We start from the raw sequence: 21,023 nt of genomic DNA on the forward strand, positions 1-21,023 counted from the left end.
GTTTATTATGTGGAAATATGTTGAAACATTATTTGTATATATATAGATAGTAATAAATAGTAATAAATATAAAAGATAGTAATAAATGATGTAAGGATGATGAAAAAATTGTAAAAATGTATTATAATCATGCGTGTGTGGAAATATTTGTGATAATAAGATAATAGGTTGATATATATATTGATTCATAATCGGACTGTTGATTTATTATACTGAGTTGGTGTTACGTTGTTTTGAGACTATAAACTGCAGACACGTATTGCAGAAGTGTGATATTTGTTCTACTAATTATGGAAGTAATTCGGATATCAAAATGCATTAATGAGTAGAAAAATCTATATAGAAGAATGTGTATAAAAATATAAAGAATATATATCCTTTTGTACAAAAAACTTTTTAAATTATAGAAAACATTTTTGGGTAAAAAATCAAAATTGTATACATAATAGACACAGATATAAATATACAGTTTGGAAAGAAAATGTATGGATCTAAATTGAGATACTATAGCTGTACGGTGGAAAGATGATGATATAAAGTAATGATGTAGAAAGAAGTGAAAGGATGATGGGTTGTAGAATCGGAGAAGTCAGGAAACTAGATTCCTCTTATCATCCTAGTGTGGTCTCTATCTAGATGAATCCGAAAATTTCCAGTTCGGCATTTAAGCCTTTAGGGGCCAAAGTTTCCATCCCGCATATATATCTGGACTCTATCCTTAGAGAAAAATACTGGAAAAGCAGCACAACCCAGGGGGGCAAAAAATGCAAAAAGTGACAAAAAATAAGAGGGTGCAAGCAACTAGTTGGGCCCAGTTAAGACCCCAATCCAGATACAGCATTACAAAAATAGTCGCAGCACTCCAAAGTATAGAAAAAATAAAAAGTGGCTTTATTCCATATCACAAATACTGGTGCAACGTTTCAGCTGCCCATGCAGCCTTTTTTAAGCATTGCTTGAAAAAGGCTGCATGGGCAGCTGAAACGTTGCACCAGTATTTGTGATATGGAATAAAGCCACTTTTAATTTTTTCTATACTTTGGAGTGCTGCGACTATTTTTGTATTGCTGTATCTGGACTCTATCCTTGAAATCTTTGGAGAGGTGACAATTTTATTTCAAAGTTGTCAAAGATAGAGCTACCACCTGTCCCAGCCCCTGCCTCTCAGTGCCCTGAACAGCCTGGAGGTGGCAGAAGCATGATGAGATGAAATGGAGGCACAATGACAGAGCCTGGAAGTGGCATTAGCATGAGAAGACCATATGGCGGCAGAATGACACAGCCTGGAGGTGATGGCAGCATGAGGAGACAAAATGGTGGCAGAATGACACAGCCTGGAGGTGGCGATAGCCTATGTAGACCGCAGAGCAGCACAATGACAGAGTCTGGAGGTAGTGGCAGCATGCGGAGACCAAATGGTGGCAAAATGACACAGCCTGGAGGTGGCGGCAGCATGAGGAGACCAAATAGTGGCAGAAGAACACAGCATGGAGGTGGCGGCAGCATGAGAAGACCATTTGGCGGCAGAATGACACAGCCTGGAGGTGGCAGAAGCATGAGGAGACCAAATAGCAGCAGAATGACACAGCCTGGAGGTGGCAGCAGCATGAGGAGACCAAATGGTGGCAGAATGACACAGCCTGGAGGTGGCGGAAGCATGAGGAGACCATATGGCGGCAGAGTGACACAGCCTGGAGGTGGGGTCAGCATGAGGAGATCATATGGCGGCAGAATGACACAGCCTGGAGGTGGCAGATGCATGAGGAGACCAAATGGCAGCAGAATGACACAGCGTGGAGGTGGCAGAAGCATGAGGATACCAAATGGCAGCAGAAAGACACAGCCTAGAAGTGATGGCAGCCTATGTAGGCCGCAGAGTGGCACAGTGACAGAGCCTAGAGGTGGCATCAGCATGAGGAGACCATATGACGGCAAAATGACAAAGCCTGGAGATGGCAGCAGCAGCATCAGGAGTCCTGAAAGTGACCCAGTGACATAGTGGGGTAGACTCATAGACTCAGGCTGCTGCTGATGGAGATGGTACTGCTCCTGCCACCCCAACCCTCCCCAGCAGCCATGGCAGTGGAAGGTGAGTGTAGAGGGCCCCCCCGAGTCAGACCTGCGAGAGGATGGACAATGGCGCAAATAGGCATTGGCCAACTGACTATGTGGGATGTCTCTGTAGTAGGTCAGTTTGTCCTCCCTCTCAGTGGGTGTAAAAAAGGCCCCCATTTTGTGCCAGTAGCGAGGGTCCAACAAGGTGGAGAGCCAGAAGTCATCCCGCTGCCAAATGGTGACAATTCAGCAGTCACTACTCAAGCAAGTGAGCATGCATTGTGACATTTGTGCAAGTGACTCGGAGGGACTCCCTGCCTCCACCTCCACTGCATACTGCCACAGTGTGACTGGGTCCCCTCTCTCATCTTCCTCATCACCCTGTAGCTGCTCTGGCCTGCACCTCCTCTTCTATCAGATGAGTATGAAAACCACCCATTTTGATACACATTGCTTGTGCTCCACTGTCCCTCCCCCCTCCTCCTCCACCTCCAGTTCAGCCCCCACAGGGCTCATGTGGCCGTGAGATGTAGGCGCCATGTCTCCAGTGCCTTGACCAGCCATTGTTTCCACCATCTGTTGTAGGAAATGAAGCAGTGGAATGATGTCATTCATCCCGTAATCCTGGCGAATGACTAATAATGTAGCTTCCTCAATGGCCCTGAGCAAACGGCAGGTGTCACGGATGAGCTGCCACTTGTTGACATTGAAGATACACAGGGGAATACCCCTATCCACTTGGATCATCAAGAAATCATTGATGGGCTTTCTCTGTTCGTATAGTCGGTCCAACATATGGAGGGTGGAATTCCAATGGGTGGAAACGTTGCATATCATACTTTGTTGGGGGATGCCGTTCTGATGCTGCAGCCCAAGGAGGGTGTGCTTTGCAGTGTACGAGTGGCTGAAGTGCATGCAAAGTTTCCTTCCCATTGTAAGGATGTCTTGCAATTGGGTGGAAGACTTTAGGGACTGCTTGACAACCAGATTGAGCACATGCTATGCAGGGTGCATGGCTCAGGCTTCCTTGACGCAGCGCAGACAAGATATTCTTTCCGTTGTCGGTCACCATGGTTCCCATTTCCAGTTGTCACGGAGAAAGCCATGGTTCGATTTCTTGACGAATCATTTTCAGCAGTTCCTCCCCTGTGTGACTCCATTCGCCAAGGCAAACCAGATGAAGAACAGCGTGACACAGCCGTGCCCTGTACACATGGTATGCTAGAGGGGCACTGAGACTTGCACTTGTAGTGGAGGCTGAGGACATGGAGGAGGAGGAAGCGGTGTGACCTGTCCAAGTCGCTGGTGTGGCTGTGCAGGAACCACATTCACCCAGTGGGCCGTAAAGGACATGTATTGTCCCTGACCATAGTAACAGCTCCACATGTCGGCACTGCAGTGCACTTTGGTACACACCGACTGGCTCAAGGACTGTCCCACTTTCTCTTCTACGTGTTTTGGAAGGGCTGGTACTGCCTTTTTCGCAAAGAAATGACGGCTTGGGACTCTCTACCTTGGCTCGGCACAAGCCATCAGTTCTCTGAAAGGTGCGGAGTCCACCACTTGAAAAGGGAGGGACTACAGCACCAGCCACATGGACAGGAGCACATTCAGCTTCGGCACAGCTGGATGAGTGGGTGCATACTGCTGTCTCTTGGACATCGCTTCTGTGATGGATTGCTGCCAGAATGACTGAAGTAGAAGGAGCCGGACCATCTGGAGCGACAGAAGATGGGAATGACAAACAGTGCCCTTCGGCTGAGGTGGTGGAACCTTGGCTGGCTGAAACAGGGAGCGGCGTGCTACTGGGTGGTGCAGCAGGCTGGACCACCGCATCAGAGCCACAGATCTCCCAGGCCACTTGATGGTGATGCTGCATATGTTGACACAGGGCCGTGGTGCCAACATTGGGACCATGGCCTTGCTTAACCTTCTGTCGACACATCTTGCATGTGGCCAAGTTAACATCCTCCGGATGCTTGATAAAAAAAACTGCTATACCACTGAGTAGCTGATTTTCCCCCTAACAATCCGCACTGACTGACTGATACTGCCTCCGACTCCAGGAACCCCTGCTCCACTACCTCCCGGGCAGGTAGGCTGCCACAAAGCAGTTGGTCTACCCTGGAAATGTTTGGCTCCAGACTTCCCACTGCTTCCACCATGCTGACCCCCAACCATGCTATCACCTTGTTGGCTCAGCTGCTGCATCACTGGCAACCTGCCACCCTTTTCTCCCGATGATGATGGAACCCCTTCTGCACCCAGCTGCGATCGGCTTCATCATCATTGAGTGGTGACAACATTATTTTGGCACGTCAGTGATGTCATCCTCAAGCTTTCGAATGGTGTCTGTTTCAGGAGCCTGAACGCTGGCAACACCACCTCCCAAACCACTCTCCTTATCACTACTTGCTCGCCTAGTGGAGGAAGTGGCAGATGTTTCCTCCAATTCTTGGCTGGGCAATAGCTGCTGACTGTCCTCTAGTTGATCGTCCTCGCTGAATAGTGGAGCTGAGCCCAGAGCATACAATACTTCTCTGGAGGAGGGAACAGCATAGGACAGAGGCAATGGGAGGATAGGAGAAACCCACTGACTGTTGACTGGGGGTGTCAGAAGTCACTTGGGATGAATTGGATGACCGAGTTAACAATCAATGACGGCAGATGGGTTGCTGGTCGAGACACGACCGCTAGCTGATACCGGGAGCTCAGGCCTCTTGCTGCGACTCCTGCTGGCACACGCCCCTAATCTGCTGCGACTTCTGCCTGCGCCTGATAAATTTAGGCCTCCTTTGTGCTCCTGACATACTTGTGGAACTGCTGAGTGCTTATATATTTCTCTTATTTGCGGATGATGCACCAGAAATAAGCATAACTATCTAGTGGGTAAGTGTTTTAGTGCTTTTACACTAAATGCAAACTATGACCTTTAACCTGAATAAACGTAGAACTGCTGAGTGCGTATATATTTCACTTATTTGCGGATAACACACCCCAAAAAGGTTGCACCAGAAATAAGCGTAACCATCTAGTGTGGAAGTCGTTTAGTGCTTTTACACTAACTGCCCCCTAGTAACTTTAACCAGAAAAAACTTAGGTTGCACCAGCAGTAAGTGTACTCTCTCACACTCTGAACTGTCCCTGCCTGTCTGTAGTGATGCAGGCCTGAGGTGAATGGATTTGCTGCTGTGGAGAATAAGATCTGTATTGTGATTGTCAGTAACACACAGTCTCTGCTCTCTGAGCAAACAGTCCCAGAAATGCCTGTGTTCAGCAGTGGCTACTGAATATATAGGGCTGTGACATCACAGGGCTGGCTGGCTGCTGATAGATTGCATGCCACCAAGTGACTCAGGGTGATTCCTTCTACCCACCTTTCCAGAATTCCTTGCTCCATGTCCTCACACGTGAAGCCGCCATTTTAGATCCCCTGGACCGCACAAAAAGGGAGTTTAATGAAGCGATTAGTTTTATCGAATCGTGGCGATATTCAGATTCGTTACTAATCGAATTTTCCAGGAAATTCGTAATAAATTTGGATTTTCCAATTCATTTCTCTCATCTCATCTCTAAAAGGCCTGTCGCTACAGGTTAGGCAAACCAAGCAATTGCTTGGGGCCCCGAGCTGGCTGGGGAGCCCCGAGCAGAGCTAGTGCTTGCCCGTCCTTTGGCGACGGGGCAATTCCCCCCATCACTATTAAGGACATCCCTGTGTCCCGAAAGATGTTTTCGGGACACAGGGATGCCCCCGTTAACTCTCTGTGGCCAGGCCCGGTCTGGCCTACCGGGATACGGGGAAAATTCCCAGTGGGCCGCTTTGAGATGTGGCTGCGCATTTTTCCCCTTTAGCGCCCGCCAGGGCCGGATCATTGGCGCCTGATACGGGCCCTGTGCCCGTAGGGGGGCACCGTCACATTAGGGACATACCTGTGTCAAGGATGCCCCGGTTACCTCTGTGCGGCCACCGGCCCAGCGTTAACTTTAAAAACGCAGGGGCCGATGGGAAGGAGCGCACGCAGGGACGTCACTGACGTCCCGTGCGTGCGCCCATGGCAACAGAGCAGAGCGGAGCTGTGAGGAGGACGCGCACGCATGCTAGGTAAGTGACCAGCGGGCAGTGGCAAGTCATCTTCAGTATTCCGACCACCGCTCCGGGGTAACGATCATAGGCTATAGGCCATAACAGTAGATTGTGACCTCAGAGCGGTGGTTGGAATACTGAAGTGGGGCAGTAAACAGGCATACAGCCTCCAGCCATACACTGTATATGGCTGAAGGCTGTATGTCTGTGGGGGGAACATACTGCACCTAATGTGGGGGAGCTATACTGCACCTAATGTGGGGAACTGTACTGCACCTAATGTGGGGGACTATATACTGCACCTAATGTGGGGGACTATATACTGCACCTAATGTAGGGGAACTATAGTGCACCTAATATGGGGGAGCTATACTGCACCTAATGTGGGGAACTGTACTGCACCTAATGTGGGGGACTATATACTGCACCTAATGTGGGGGACTATATACTGCACCTAATGTGGGGGACTATGTACTGCACCTAATGTGGGGGACTATGTACTGCACCTAATGTGGGGGACTATGTGCTGCACCTAATGTGGGGGAACTATACTGCACCTAATGTGGAGGAACTATACTGCACCTAATGTGGGGGGGAACTATACTGCACCTAATGTGGAGAACTATACTGCACCTAATGTGGGGGGAACTATACTGCACGTAATGTGGGGGAGCTATACTGCACATAATGTGGGGGAGCTATACTGCACCTATTTTGGGGAACTATACTGCACCTAATGTGGGGGAGCTATACTGCACCTAATGTGGGGGAGCTATACTGCACCTAATGTGGGGGAGCTATACTGCACCTAATGTGGGAGAGCTATTCTGCACCTAATGTGGGGGAGCAATTCTGTACCTTATGTGGGGGACTATATATTGCACCTAATGTGGGGGACTATATATTGCACCTAATGTGGGGAACTATATACTGCACCTAATGTGGGGAACTATATACTGCACATAATGTGGGGAACTATATACTGCACCTAATGTGGGGAACTATATACTGCACCTAATGTGGGGAACTATACTGCACCCAATGTGGGGAACTATACTGCACCTAATGTGGGGAACTATACTGCACCTAATGTGGGGGAACTATACTGCACCTAACGTGGGGGAGCTATACTGCACCTAATGTGGGGGAGCTATACTGCACCTAACGTGGGGGGAGCTATACTGCACCTAACGTGGGGGTAACTGTGCTGCACCTAACGTGGGGGGAACTGTGCTGCACCTAACATGGGGAGAACTGTGCTGCACCTAATGTGGGGGCCTCGTATCGACGTTCGCTCACGACACACTCCTAGAATTCAAGGGCCGGCGTTACTACGTTCTGACGCCGGCCCTAGAGCGTGACGTGCATGAACATCAAGGAGGGGCCTCCATGTCCATTTTGCTTGGGGCCCCCAAATTCCTTCAAATAGCCCTGACTGCACCACTCCACCAATCTGGGCTTTGTGGCACAGTGGCAAGAAAAAAAAAACCTCTCCAAAGTACAAGGCACATGAAAGCCACCTGGAGTTTGAAAGGACTAATATATATAAATAAAAGTTTTTTCCTGGATAACCCCTTTAAGAGGATCTGCAGAGAAGTATGCCAGAACATCCCCAAAATCTAGTTGTGAAAACCTTGTGGGGGCATCCCGAAGACGACTGGAGGCTGTAATAGCTGCCAGAGGTGCTTAACCCCTTAAGGACCATGGGTTTTTCCGTTTTTGGGGTCTTTCAGTTCTACGCAGTGCACTTTTCGGTAAAAATGACAACAAGGGGGAGATTTATCAAAGGATTTAGACTGTTTTTTCCCATCTAAATTTGTCGCACAGAAAGTCGCAGTCTAAATATGTGCGACTTTTGCTTTAGAGGATTTTTATAACATGATGCATTCTAGTCTATTTTAGAGTATGTTCACAGCCGACGGCGGCGGTAGGACCGCGCTGCACTGCGCCGTCACCATTGACGGTTATGCAGTACTCGCGGACTTCCACGCAAAGAATGAACATGTTCTTTCTTTGCGCAGAACAATTTGCGGAATTGTCCACCGCTGACATTCCGCAGTGTGAACGGCTCTCGCGGAGACCCATTCACACTAATGTTAAATTCCGTAGTGTGAACATACCCTTAGAGGGAAAAATGCATTGGTGCTGAATTTATCAAAAGCGACTTTTCAGTGACAAGTCGCATCGGCTGAAAGTACGCGGAAATGTCAGACCATGCTGGAGCAGGTTTAAATACAGTCTAAAGCATTGATCCCGAAGTCCGTGTGCAGAATTTATCAAGAGCTGTGCGCCTTTTGATAAATTAGGGTCACAATAGACTAGCCTAACGCTCTGTAGTTTGGTCTATATTGATGAGAAACATAGACAGCTTTGATAAATCCCCCCCCATATTTTTATGCTGTGGGTCCATACGGCTACAATGATGCCCAATGTATATAGTTTTCTTTTTAATTTCACTACATAAAAAAAATTATAACTACATGCACCAAAATTTGTATGTTTAAAATTGTCCTCTTCTGACCCCTATAACTTTTTTATTTTCCATATACGGGGTGGTATGAGGGCTCATTTTTTTGCGCAGTGATCTGTAGTTTTTAGCGGTACCATTTTTGTTTTGATCGGACTTTTTGATCGCTTTTTATAAATTTTTTTAGAGTGTACAAAGTGACCAAACATACACAATTTTGGACTTTTGAATTTTTTTACGTGTACACCATTGACCGTGCGGTTTAATTAATGTTATATTTTTATAGTTCGGACATTTACGCACACGCACATGATACCACATATGTTTATTTTTATTATGTTTTTAAATTTTTTATATGGAATTTGGGAAAAGGGGGGTGTTTTAAACTTTTAATAAGGAAGGGGTTAATGTGTGTGTTTTTTCTTTTTTTTAAATTAAATTTCTTTTACACTTTATTAGTCCCCTTAGGGAACTTTTAGGAGGAATCACTATATTACTCATACAGATCAATGTGGTTCCATAGAACCACATTGATCTGTGTGATCTGCGCTCCATTGATAAAGCCAGCAGCAGAGGTAAGCCCTCTGGCTACCTCCACAGTGGAAGGCCCCCCCCCCCCCGCAATCATATCATGCTGCGGGGGGGGGGGGGGGATCCAACCCACTGGACCACCAGGGAGTGTTCAAAGCTTCCTTTAGACACCAATGTCAGGTCCAGATTGCATACACCCCCGTGTTCTAAAGGAATTAAGTACTGTAATAGACAGACCCCTATTTTTAATATTCATGGACTCTATAGTAACAGGGACTGTCCCCCAGGACTGGCACATGGCAAATGTGGTGACAATATTTAAAAAGGGGACAAAAGGTGACCCCGGAAATTATAGGCCTGTTAGTTTAACCTCTGTTGTATGTAAATAGTTTGAGGGTTTCCTAAGAGATGCTATTTTGGAGTATATTGATAAAAATAGATGTATGACATCATATCAGCATGGCTTTATGAGGGATCGGTCCTGTCAAACTAACCTGATCAGCTTTTATGAGGAGGTGAGCTCTAGAATGGACCAAGGGGAATCGCTGGATGTCGCATACCTGGATTTTTCAAAAGCATTTGATACGGTGCCACATAAACGGTTGGTGCACAAAATGAGAAGGATTGGGCTGGGGGAGAATGTGTGTAAGTGGGTAAGTAACTGGCTCAGTGATAGGAAAAAGAGGGTGGTTATTAATGGTACTTATTCTGATTGGGTGACTGTTACTAGTGAGGTACCACGGGGGTTAGTCTTGGGTCCTGTTCTATTTAATATCTTTATTAATGACCTTGTAGAGGGGTTGAATAGTAAAGTAGCAATCTTTGCAGATGATACTAAACTCTGTAAAGCAGTAAACCCAATAGAGGACAGGGCACTGTACAAATGAATCTAGATAGGTTGGAGGCTTGGGCTGGGAAGTGGCAGATGAGGTTCAACACTGATAAATGTAAGGTAATGCACATGGGGAGGAAAAATCCGGGCTGGGATTATGTATTAAATGGGAGCACACTTGGGACGACTAACGTGGAAAAGGACTTAGGAGTTTTAGTTAACAGTAAATTTAGCTGTAGTGACCAGTGTCGGGCAGCTGCTGCCAAAGCAAATAAAATCATGGGGTGCAGCAATAGGGGCATAGATGCCCACGACAAGGAAATAATTCTACCGCTGTACAAATCACTAGTCAGACCACACATAGAATACTGTGTACAGTATTGGGCACCAGTGTACAAAAAATATATAGTGGAGCTGGCGAGGGTTCAAAGACGGGCAACCAGAGTAAGACGGGAAATGGGAGGACTACAGTACCCAGAAAGATTATCAGAATTGGGGTTATTTAGTTTAGAAAAAAGAAGGCTTAGGGGCGACCTAATAACTATGTATAAATATATCAGGGGACAGTACAGAGATCTTTCCCAGGAACTATTTATACCCAGGACTGTATCTATAACAAGGGGGGATCCTCTATGTGTAGAAGAAAGAAGGTTTCTACACCAGCACAGATGGGGGTTCTTTACTGTAAAAGCAGTGAGACTGTGGAATTCAGCTACAAGAATCAGCTGAGGGCCGGCGGGTATGACGCGGGCTCGAGTCGGGAGCCCGCGTCATACCCGGTTAACAGGACATGGACGAGTATACATGTCCATGGTCGTTGACCAGTTAAACTAAGTCCTAAGTAAAGGTTCTAAAAACAGATGTCAGTGCAATATGGCAGCATTTTCCTTCAATAAATTTGCAAACATTTCTAAAATTCTGTTTTCACTTTGACATTAAGGGGTATTGAGGGCAGAATGATGGGAAAAATGTAAAAAAAAATAGAGTGAAAGAGTCTGCAAACTTTCTAAATGCATAGTACACCATGTGACACATTTTGTATAGCTCTGCTATAATACTGTGAATTTAAAGGGGTTATCCAGGAATAGAAAAACAGAACTAATTTCTTCCAACAACAAAAAAAAAATCTGTGCCATACCTGTCCTCAGGTTGTGTGTGTGGTATTACAACTTGGCTCCTTTCACTTAAAAATGGAACTGAGCTGCAGAACCACACCCAACCTGAGGACGGGGCTTTCTAATCCTGGATAACCCCTTTACATACCTTTTTTGGTTCTGCTGTCTTTAGGTTATGAAGATTATGGAGATTATTGGAGAGGAAATTATGAAACTTTGACTAGTGATCCCAAATATAAATACACCAGAGACGACTTGATGGAGGATGTGGAAAGAACATTTAATGAGGTATCTGATAAGATAGTATGTGTACCCTTGTCATGTCAGGCCTGCTATTCCTAACCAGGATTTCTTGGAACCTATTGTAGTCAGGCATCAGCTCTGTAGACATTCAGCTCTGTAGCTGTTTTTAACAGGAAAAAAAAAAACAATGTCCTTTAGGAAGTCTATAGGAGAAAAATGCCGCATCTACAGTATACCGTATATACTCGAGTATAAGCCGAGTTTTTCAGCACGATTTTTCCTGCTGAAAACGAATTAACTCTCCGCCTGTCAATCCCTTCCCAGTAGTCTTCAACCTGCGGACCTCCAGATGTTGCAAAACTACAACTCCCAGCTTGCCCGGACAGCCATCGGCTGTCCGGGCATGCTGGGAGTTGTAGTTTTGCAACATCTGGAGGTCCGCAGGTTGAAGACCACTGACTGGCGGTGATGATGTAGGGGGGGGAGGGATGATGACGGGGTGATGATGACAGTGGGGAAAGATGACAGAGTGATGATGACAGGGGTGATAATGACAGGGGTGATAATTACAGGGTGATGATGACGGGGATGTTAATGACAGGGGCCGATGACGTATTTCCCACCCTAGGCTTATAGTCGAGTCAATAACTTTTCCTGGGTTTTTGGGGTGAAATTAGGGGCCTCGGCTTATATTTTGGTCGGCTTATACTCAAGTATATACATTTTTTTTTTTTGTTTGTTTATTTTGTCACTGACCCCCAAAATGCAGCACAGGTGAAGAAAAGTGCCACAAAAAAAGCCTTGTAGATAAAGCTTCTTATATTTAGATATTGATTTCCAGCTAACATCTTACCACAGTGTGTCACTAAAGTTTTAGTTCTTTTTATCCTCCATGTTGGTGGGAGTTCCTCTAGGTGCACCAGTTTTTTTTTACCTGTGATGGCATGGTAAAAAGGTGAGGCTCCAAAAGAACCAATAGAACCTGTCAACAGTTCCATACTATTCAAACCATACTGTATATATATGACACACTGATTAAATACATATCTGATCCAGACTGTATTCACACATGCAGTTTTCGGTTCACACTTTTCTCTGACTGACTAAACTAACTGATCTACCTAGCAGAAGCAGGGCTAGGAGACCTCTCCCTTTCCTGGCATTATACTTTACTGTTCTTATGGGTACAGCCCTCTCTCAGCCAGAAGCTTTTGCATAGAAACTTAGCTGTGGGTTAGGGTGTATTATTTTGGGTGTGTTATGTGACCAGTGATCCACTCATCTTATACAAATGAAATGCAAATGTTTAACTCGTACACGTCTGCAGTACCCCAGTGTATGCTATAATGACAGTGCAATATATACAGAAAGACAGATTAAGGCCCTTAGCAAGAGATTCCTCAGCCACACAACAACTTCACATGAAGATGAATTCTGGTTCTTGATCTGTCTGTTTTACAGGTTTTACCACTCTACAAGGAACTACATGCATATGTAAGAAGCAAATTGCAGCAACATTATGGTTCAGATTATATTGATTCCACTGGACCTCTACCTGCTCATCTACTAGGTAAACCTCTTCAAAACTACAGTATAATACATGGATACTGCATGCCTATTGTCCTCTTCTTCTTTATAACAACAATAATAATGTGTATAACAATCTGCATGTAATCATTTTTATTATTATCATTCTTAGCTGAGTTATTTTTCCCCTAGGTGACATGTGGGGCAGATTTTGGACAAATTTATACCCTCTTGCAGTCCCATATCCAGATGAAGAAAGCATTGATGTTACACCTACGATGGTTAAGCAGGTAACATTTCACATTTGCACCCTAACCACGTTTCACAGGAGCACTTATTGCCAACTTTCTAGAACAGTGTGGACCACTGCACAGGTTTTCACTACCATTAGTATAAGCAATGCAGCCGCCCAAGGCTGGGCCCCTTCTCTCTAGGAACCAATCACAGCTCTATAGGCTACCTCCTCGTGTATACCCTTGTTATGAAGTGTAAGCCTTATGAAGTTATGAAGTGTAAGCCCAAAGCTAAACTATGGCCCTTTGTTCTATTAAAGCCAAAACAGATCCCCAACTGTTTCATATGGTGGCTTAGGCTATGTTCACAAAGCATTTTCCTGGCGTATTTTTGCAGCATAAATTAATTCTAAATTATTTAGGAATTCCACATTGAAATTCTGCCGAGGAGCAATTAATTAAAGGATTTATCAGGGAAAAGACATAGGGGATAAGATGTCTGATCGGGGGGGAGTACCCGCTTATGTCTATGGAAGGGGGCGTTGAGCTTTCTGAGACTGGAGAAACAGCCCCCCGACCCCCTGCGATCTCCGTGCAGGACCCGCATTCGAGTTTGGGGATAAGATGTCTTTGCCCAGATAACTATTTATTTTGATTTAGTTGAAAACTGACACTTTTTCAACAATTCATACTGTGGGAAGAAAGTGTGAATTACTCATGATGTACGGGCATATCATGGGAGGGCTTTAATAATGTATGGAACGGGCTCAGAAGCTGAATCTGCTGCATATTTGGTGGCTGCTTGCTCCTTTCCACAGCGAAAACCACAGACTTTCCCATACAATTAAAAAAGGGTGACACATTTTTCGCAATTTTACAGATGCATGTTTAAATAAAATGTGCGTAAAAGTACACTATGTGGATATAGCCTTAAAGGAAAACTCCAGAATATAAAAATTGTCCCCCATACTGCTGGTAGTAAAAAAAAAATAAAGATGTACATACCTTCCTCCGCTCCCCCGGGGCCACCGGTAACCGGCTCTGGTCTCCGCCGCGATCCTCTGCCTGGTTACTGGTGGTCGGATGAGTCATACTGCGCTCAGCCAATCACCAGCCGCAGTGAAGTCCTGGCTTGGCTGGCGATAGGCTGAGTGGCAGTGTGACGTTTTTGGCCCTGGCAGCAGGTGCCGGTGTAGTGAAGAATTTTGTGTCTTGAAGCGTTCTCACACTGCCGCACAGCCTATCGCCGGCCGAGTCGGGACTTCACTGCGGCCGGTGATTGGCTGAGTGCAGTATTACTCGCTGACCACCGGCAACCAGGAAGAGGATCGTGACGGAGACCGGAGTGGGTTACCAGAGGCCCCGGGTTAGCGAAGGAAGGTATGTACATCTTTATTTTTTTACTGCCAGCAGTATGGGGGACAATTTGTATATTCTGGAGTTCTCCTTTAACTGCATTGGATAAGTCTTGTGGTGTACCACACAAGCAATCACATATGGTGATAGTTATTAACCCCTTAACGACGCAGGACGTATATTTACGCGATCCCGCATCATATCGCGTCGGTCCCGGCACTCATCAACGGCCGGGACCTGCGGCTAATACCACACATCGCCCATCGCGGCGATGTGCGGTATTAACCCTTTAGAAGCGGCGGTCAAAGCTGACCGCCGCTTCTAAAGTGAAAGTGAAAGTGACCCAGCTGCTCAGTCGGGCTGTTCGGGACCGCCGCGGTGAAATCTTCACGTATGGCAGGGAGGGGAGTGTCTTTACAACTCAGGTGTGCTTCTTAGCCCTCGTTCTGAGTTCCGGATATAACTGTGGGTTAGTAGCGGTGCTTGCGTTCCAGGGTAATTTTCAGATAAGTTAACTCCTTTATTGCTGGAGACATTTTGAACATTCTTTCTTGTTATTGTTCTTTGTTAGCTTTATTGTAGCTTCAACAATGCTGAAGCTACAATAAAACTAACAAAGAACAATAACAAGAAAGAATGTTCAAAATGTCTCCAGCAATAAAGGAGTTAACTTATCTGAAAATTACCCTGGAACGCAAGCACCGCTACTAGCCCACAGGTATATCCGGAACTCAGAACGAGGGCTGAGAAGCACACCTGAGTTGTAAAGACACTCCCCTCCCTGCCGTACCTGAAGAGTTCAGTCTCGGTAATAGGTAAAGTTGTGGATGGCTGTATACACCGTGATTAGTTGGTCGGAGTAGAGGCGGAGGGAAGGAGGAGTCTAAGAATATAAAAACTCGGCGGGAAGGCAAATGCAGTACGGCCATCATCAGTGCCGCACAGATGAAATGGAGCTGCACGAGCTGCACAAATGAATGGATGCACAAGGAAAGTGGAAGCCGAAACAAGGTCCCTGAGGAGTCGCTTAGAGGAAATGCGTAGGACCGGCAACCCTTAGCATACCAATAGCTCCAGTGCACACAAAAGACACACCTTACTACCGGAAAAAGAAGGAAAAAAGATAAGTGGCAATGTGCAAAAACCTATGGTGCTATATCAATTGACTGTGGATACTTTGTGCAACATTTTATATTCTACATGCACTAGTAATATGGATACAGTCTGGAACATACTGTGTGATATGTGATACCTAGAGATACTATTTTTGCACAAGAGACACCAGCACGGGACACTTTAATTGCCACATTGCACATTAAAGACTGCTTATTGTGAGCTCTGAGGAACACAAAAAGAACCACAATATTATCGCATAGTCTGAACATTGCCCGGTATTGTGCAATAGAGTGCTGCGCTTGAAGGAACAGCTGCAATTTTCTTTAGCACTTTTTTTAGACTGTGGTGATTTAAGAGTTAATGGTGACTGATTACTACCAGTACCTAGAGTGTTTATTATTCACATTTTAATAAGAAGAAATAAAAGGTATATTTTAAGGTTCCCTAAATATGACTAATTGTTTGTGACTTATTGGGAGACCTAACCTCAGCACAAGATACGTCTGTATCGGTTATATATATATATATATATATATATATATATATAATTATTATTTATTTATTTTTATTTATTTATTTAAAATCCATACTTTGTAAACTGTTTTCTAAATTTCAGGGATGGACTGTGGATAGAATGTTTAAAGAAGCAGAGAAATTTTTCATATCTGTCGGCCTGTTTCCTCTAAACCAAAACTTCTGGGATAATTCTATGCTTCAGGAACCTGGTGATGGGAGAAAAGTAGTCTGCCACCCTACAGCCTGGGATTTGGGGATGAAGGATTTTAGGTATGAAACATTAAAGGGGTACTCTGCTGCTCAGCATTTGGAACAAACTGTTCTGAATGCTGGAGTCGGCACCAAGAGCTTGTGATGTCATAACCCCGCCCCTCATGACATCACACTCCGCCCCCTCAATGCAAGTCTATGGGAGGGGGCGTGACTGTTGTCACGCCCCCTCCCATAGACTTGCATTGTGGGGGCATGGTGTGACATCATGAGGAGCGGGGCTATGGCGTCACGAGCTCCCGGCACTGGCTCCAGTGTTTGGAACAGTTTGTTCCAAACGCTGAGCAGCGGAGTACCCCTTTAAGACTTTTTTTTATTGAAAATAGTAACAAAGAAAAAAAAAAGGATGAATAGATGCTTTGATATAAAAAATAAAATCCCATAAAATGGTTGAAATCTGTTGAATTCTTTCTTGTAAGGTATTACCCTTCACTGTCAAGTAGTAATCATCAAATATTATCACACCAAGAATGAAAATACCGAAGACTGGTTGCATACATAGTATGTTGGTCATTATTTGGTCAAATAAGGGAAATTTGGTCAATTAAGGTCAATTCAGGTCAGTAGTTTGGCCAAAACCAGGAGTGAGTCCACTTCTTGTTTTGGCTAAAAATGCTTACCAAAATACTAACCAATTTACTATAAATGAACTCAGCCTTCCAATATATAGAGTCAGGGATGGGACAAGGTCTCTGTGTATCCAAGTCAGGAGTCTTAGTATTGGCCCCCACAGATTATGGCCCCTGAAGTTCAGCATGGTAGCTGTCAGATGAACAGTCAAATATTTTATTGTCTCCTATCCCCCTTAAATGGGTTATCCAGGAATCGAAAAACAGACCAAATACCTTTCAAAAACCGCTCCCTGTTTGTCTCCAGGTTGGGTGTGGTTCTGCAGCTCAGTTCCATAGAAGTGAATGGAGCCAAGTTGTAATACCACATCCAACCTCGAGACAGACAGGGAGCGTTTTTTGAAAGAAATTAGTTCTGTTTTTCGATTCATGGTAAACCCCTTTAAAATCCTTATTTTTCCTATTTATACTACAGTATGTTTTCTTATTTATGCATACAGTACTATGTCCACCCTATTACCAGGACAGATATTTATTCCCTGTAACTAGCAAGGGAATGCTTTTATACAATAGCAGTTAGTAGAGATCTTGAAATAATTGAAAAAAAAAACAATTAATACAAAAATTTGATTGATAAATTGTTTAAATTGGATGTAAAATCAGAAAAAGGACCTTTTGTCTTTATCAAGTTTTTTGTTAAACATGTTTTTTAAATACTTTTTGTCGGTTTTTTTTCAAATTTTTCATTTTACTATCTATATTTAAAAATAATCTAAAAACCTTGCAGTTTCCATTCTGGCCCCTAGGCTTAAAACTAAGCTGGGACTTCCTGTTCTGTGCAGATCACTTCCCAGCTATAGCCTCCTTATCATCACACACAGGAGTATACTAAAAGGTGCCACCAGTAGAGAGAAAACACTGGGACCACCATCATTCACAGCAGAGATCAGCATCCCCCCTCCCTGTGTAGAATGACCTCTGAAAAGGGCACAGAGCATACCCAGTAACATTTCCAGTCCCTGTGAATAGGATAGGTCCTCTTTATTTTTGTATTTGGCCTATGAATCCTGCTGTACAGCACATCTCTAACTGCTATTAAAAACAGGTATATGCAAAAAGGTTTTCGAGAGGCTCTTGTCAAACTAGTCACCAATAGAGACCCGAGCTACCCAACTGACACCTACAACCATGGTGCCTGAAAATAGGCTAAATACAATAAAAAATTTGGGGCTCAATGTCACTGATATTTGATAAGATATTATTTATTGTTTGTAATAATATCAACATAAAATCATATGGGCCCTTGTGTGTTGTCAGGGTCACTATGTATAAAATTGAGATAGAATATAATAAAATATGAAAAATAAAATCAAACCATACACTCATTGTGACCAGTCCATTATAGGGATATAAACGTTCAGTCCCATTACAGTTCATATCCTCAGAATCAGTAATTGCTTATGTGCATATAATGGTGCTGTAGTAAATGGTAATATTATCCAGATACTATAGGCTCGGTTGACCTTGGTTTTAGACTCACCAGTCCGGGAGTGCAGATGCAGGGGGACCTCTAAGAGGATTCCTAACTGTTATTATGCCGGGATCTCTGGTGTCATTTGCCGGTAATATGAATAGGTTACAGTTTACCTTATTCTTAGTGAGCGCTGGTCTTTGTCCCCGTGCCGGCTCTCTTTGCAAGAGAGAGAGCGCTACTTGAGACTCGGCCGTCTTCCAGGATCGCAGCGCTGATGATGGTGGATTCTGGTTTGGTGGACTGCAGCGCTTCTCATGCACAGATGTTTAGTATTCCCGGCGTCGTCCTCGTGTTCGGCAGCGCGCGCTGTCCGGCAGTTTGATCGACAGACCAGGTGGTAGCGGTATTTGGCAGATATGGTCCAAAGTTAGGATATGGTCACAGTATGTTCAAGTTGGTGGTGGTCACAATTCTCCATTATTAATCAGCTGGACACGTTTCAGGACACCCATAGGTCTAAACTAAGCTGCTGAGGAAAGGACCTATTGGTGTTCTGAAACGCGTCCAGCTGATAAATAATTGAGTATTGTGACCACCACCAACTTGAACATACTGTGACCATATCCTAACATTTGACATAATCTGCCAAATACCGCTACCACCCGGTCTGTCGATCAAACTGCTGGACAGAATGTACTGCCGAACACGAGGACACCACCGGGAATACTAACCGTCTGTGCATGAGAAGCGCTGCAGTCCACCAAACCAGAGCCCACCATCATCAGCGCTGCGATCCTGGGAGACGGCCGAGTCTCCAGCAGTGCTCTCTCTTGCAAAGAGAGCTGGCACGGGGACAAAGAATAGCGTTCACTAAGAATGAGGTAAACTCTAACCTATTCGTATTACCGGCAAATTACACCAGACATCCCGGCACAATAACAGAGAGGAATCCTCATAGCTGTCCCTCTGTATCTGCATTTCCGGACCGGTGAGTCTAAAACCTCGGTTAACCGAACCTATAGCATCTGGATAATATTACCATTTACTGCAGCACCACTATATGCATATAAACAATTACTGATTCTGAGGACAAGAACTATAATGGGTCTAACTGAACGCTTATATCCCTATAATGGACTGGTCACATTGAGTGTGTGGTTTTATTTTATTATGCTATTAAAAACAGCTCAGGCAAGATGACTGCCTCCATAATAATGTAAAAAATTAAATAAGAAAGAAATGAGAATCAGACAATAAAAACAGATTAGAAAAAAGAACATGTTTTAGTATCTGTCTCTGATCAGGAAAAAAGATGTAGGTGACACATTCCCTTTAAGTTTTCCTTGTACAAGAAATAATCATTATTTTCCGAAACCTCCTAGATATGTATCTACCTTTGTACAACAATTTAACATTCACATTTTACATAATATACAGGGTGGGCCATTTATATAGATACACCTTAATAAAATGGGAATGGTTGGTGAAATTAACTTCCTGTTTGTGGCACATTAGTATATGTGAGGGGGGAAACTTTTCAAGATGGGTGGTGACCATGGCGGCAATTTTGAAGTCGGCCATTTTGAATCCAACTTTTGTTTTTTCAATAGGAAGAGGGTCATGTGACACATGAAATTTATTGGGAATTTCACAAGAAAAACAATGATGTTCTTGGTTTTAACAAAACTTTATTCTTTCATGAGCTATTTACAAGTTTCTGACCAAATATAAAATGTAGTCAATGTGCTGCCCATTGTGTTGGATTGTCAATGCAACCCTCTTCTCCCACTCTTCCCACACTGATAGCAACACCGCAGGAGAAATGCTAGCACAGGCTTCCAGTATCCATAGTTTCAGGTGCTCGGACCTGACACCCATAATGGGGTGGTGCACCATTTTGCTGGAAAAAACTCAGGAAATGTGCCAGCTTCAGTGCATAAAGAGGGAAACACATCATCATGTAGCAATTTCGCATATCCAGTGGCCTTGAGGTTTCCATTGATGAAGAATGGCCCCACTATCTTTGTACCCCATATAACACACCATACCATCAATTTTTGTGTTCCAACAGTCTTGGAGGGATCTATCCAATGTGGGTTAGTGTCAGACCAATAGCGGTGGTTTTGTTTGTTAACTTCACCATTCACATAAAAGTTTGCCTCATCACTGAACAAAATCTTCTGCGCAAACTGAGGGTCCTGTTCCAAATTTTTGTTTTGCCCATTCTGCAGCACCTGAAACTACAGATACTGGAAGCCTGTGCTAGCATTTCTCCTGCGGTGTTGCTATCAGTGTGTGAAGAGTGGGAGAAGAGGGTTGCATTGACAATCCAACACAATGGGCAGCACATTGAACACATTTTATAAATGGTCAGAAACTTGTAAATAACTCATGAAAGAATAAAGTTATGTTAAAACCAAGCACACCATTGTTTTTCTTGTGAAATTCCCAATAAGTTTGATGTGTCACATGACCCTCTTCCTATTGAAAAAAACAAAAGTTGGATTCAAAATGGCCGCCATGGTCACCACCCATCTTGAAAAGTTTCCCCCCTCACATATACTAATGTGCCACAAAAGTTATTATCACCAATCATTCCCATTTTATTAAGGTGTATCCATATAAATGGCCCACC

At 44.4% G+C, this 21,023-nt stretch overlaps 1 protein-coding gene across 4 annotated transcripts in view; it reads left to right on the forward strand.

Moving 5' to 3' along the window:
* ACE2 (angiotensin converting enzyme 2) overlaps positions 1-21,023 on the forward strand; it is a 74,406-nt gene that overhangs the window by 27,266 nt on the left and 26,117 nt on the right. For all 4 annotated transcript variants that reach the window (XM_056559250.1, XM_056559253.1, XM_056559252.1 and 1 more), the window contains 4 exons: positions 11,257-11,372; positions 12,789-12,897; positions 13,047-13,144; positions 16,176-16,345. In XM_056559250.1, the coding sequence (XP_056415225.1) occupies positions 11,257-11,372; positions 12,789-12,897; positions 13,047-13,144; positions 16,176-16,345 (493 nt within the window). The remainder of the gene's footprint in view (positions 1-11,256; positions 11,373-12,788; positions 12,898-13,046; positions 13,145-16,175; positions 16,346-21,023) is intronic.

Source organism: Hyla sarda, chromosome 2 (genome assembly GCF_029499605.1).
Source record: "Hyla sarda isolate aHylSar1 chromosome 2, aHylSar1.hap1, whole genome shotgun sequence".
In the NCBI taxonomy this organism is placed as follows: Eukaryota; Metazoa; Chordata; class Amphibia; order Anura; family Hylidae; genus Hyla; species Hyla sarda.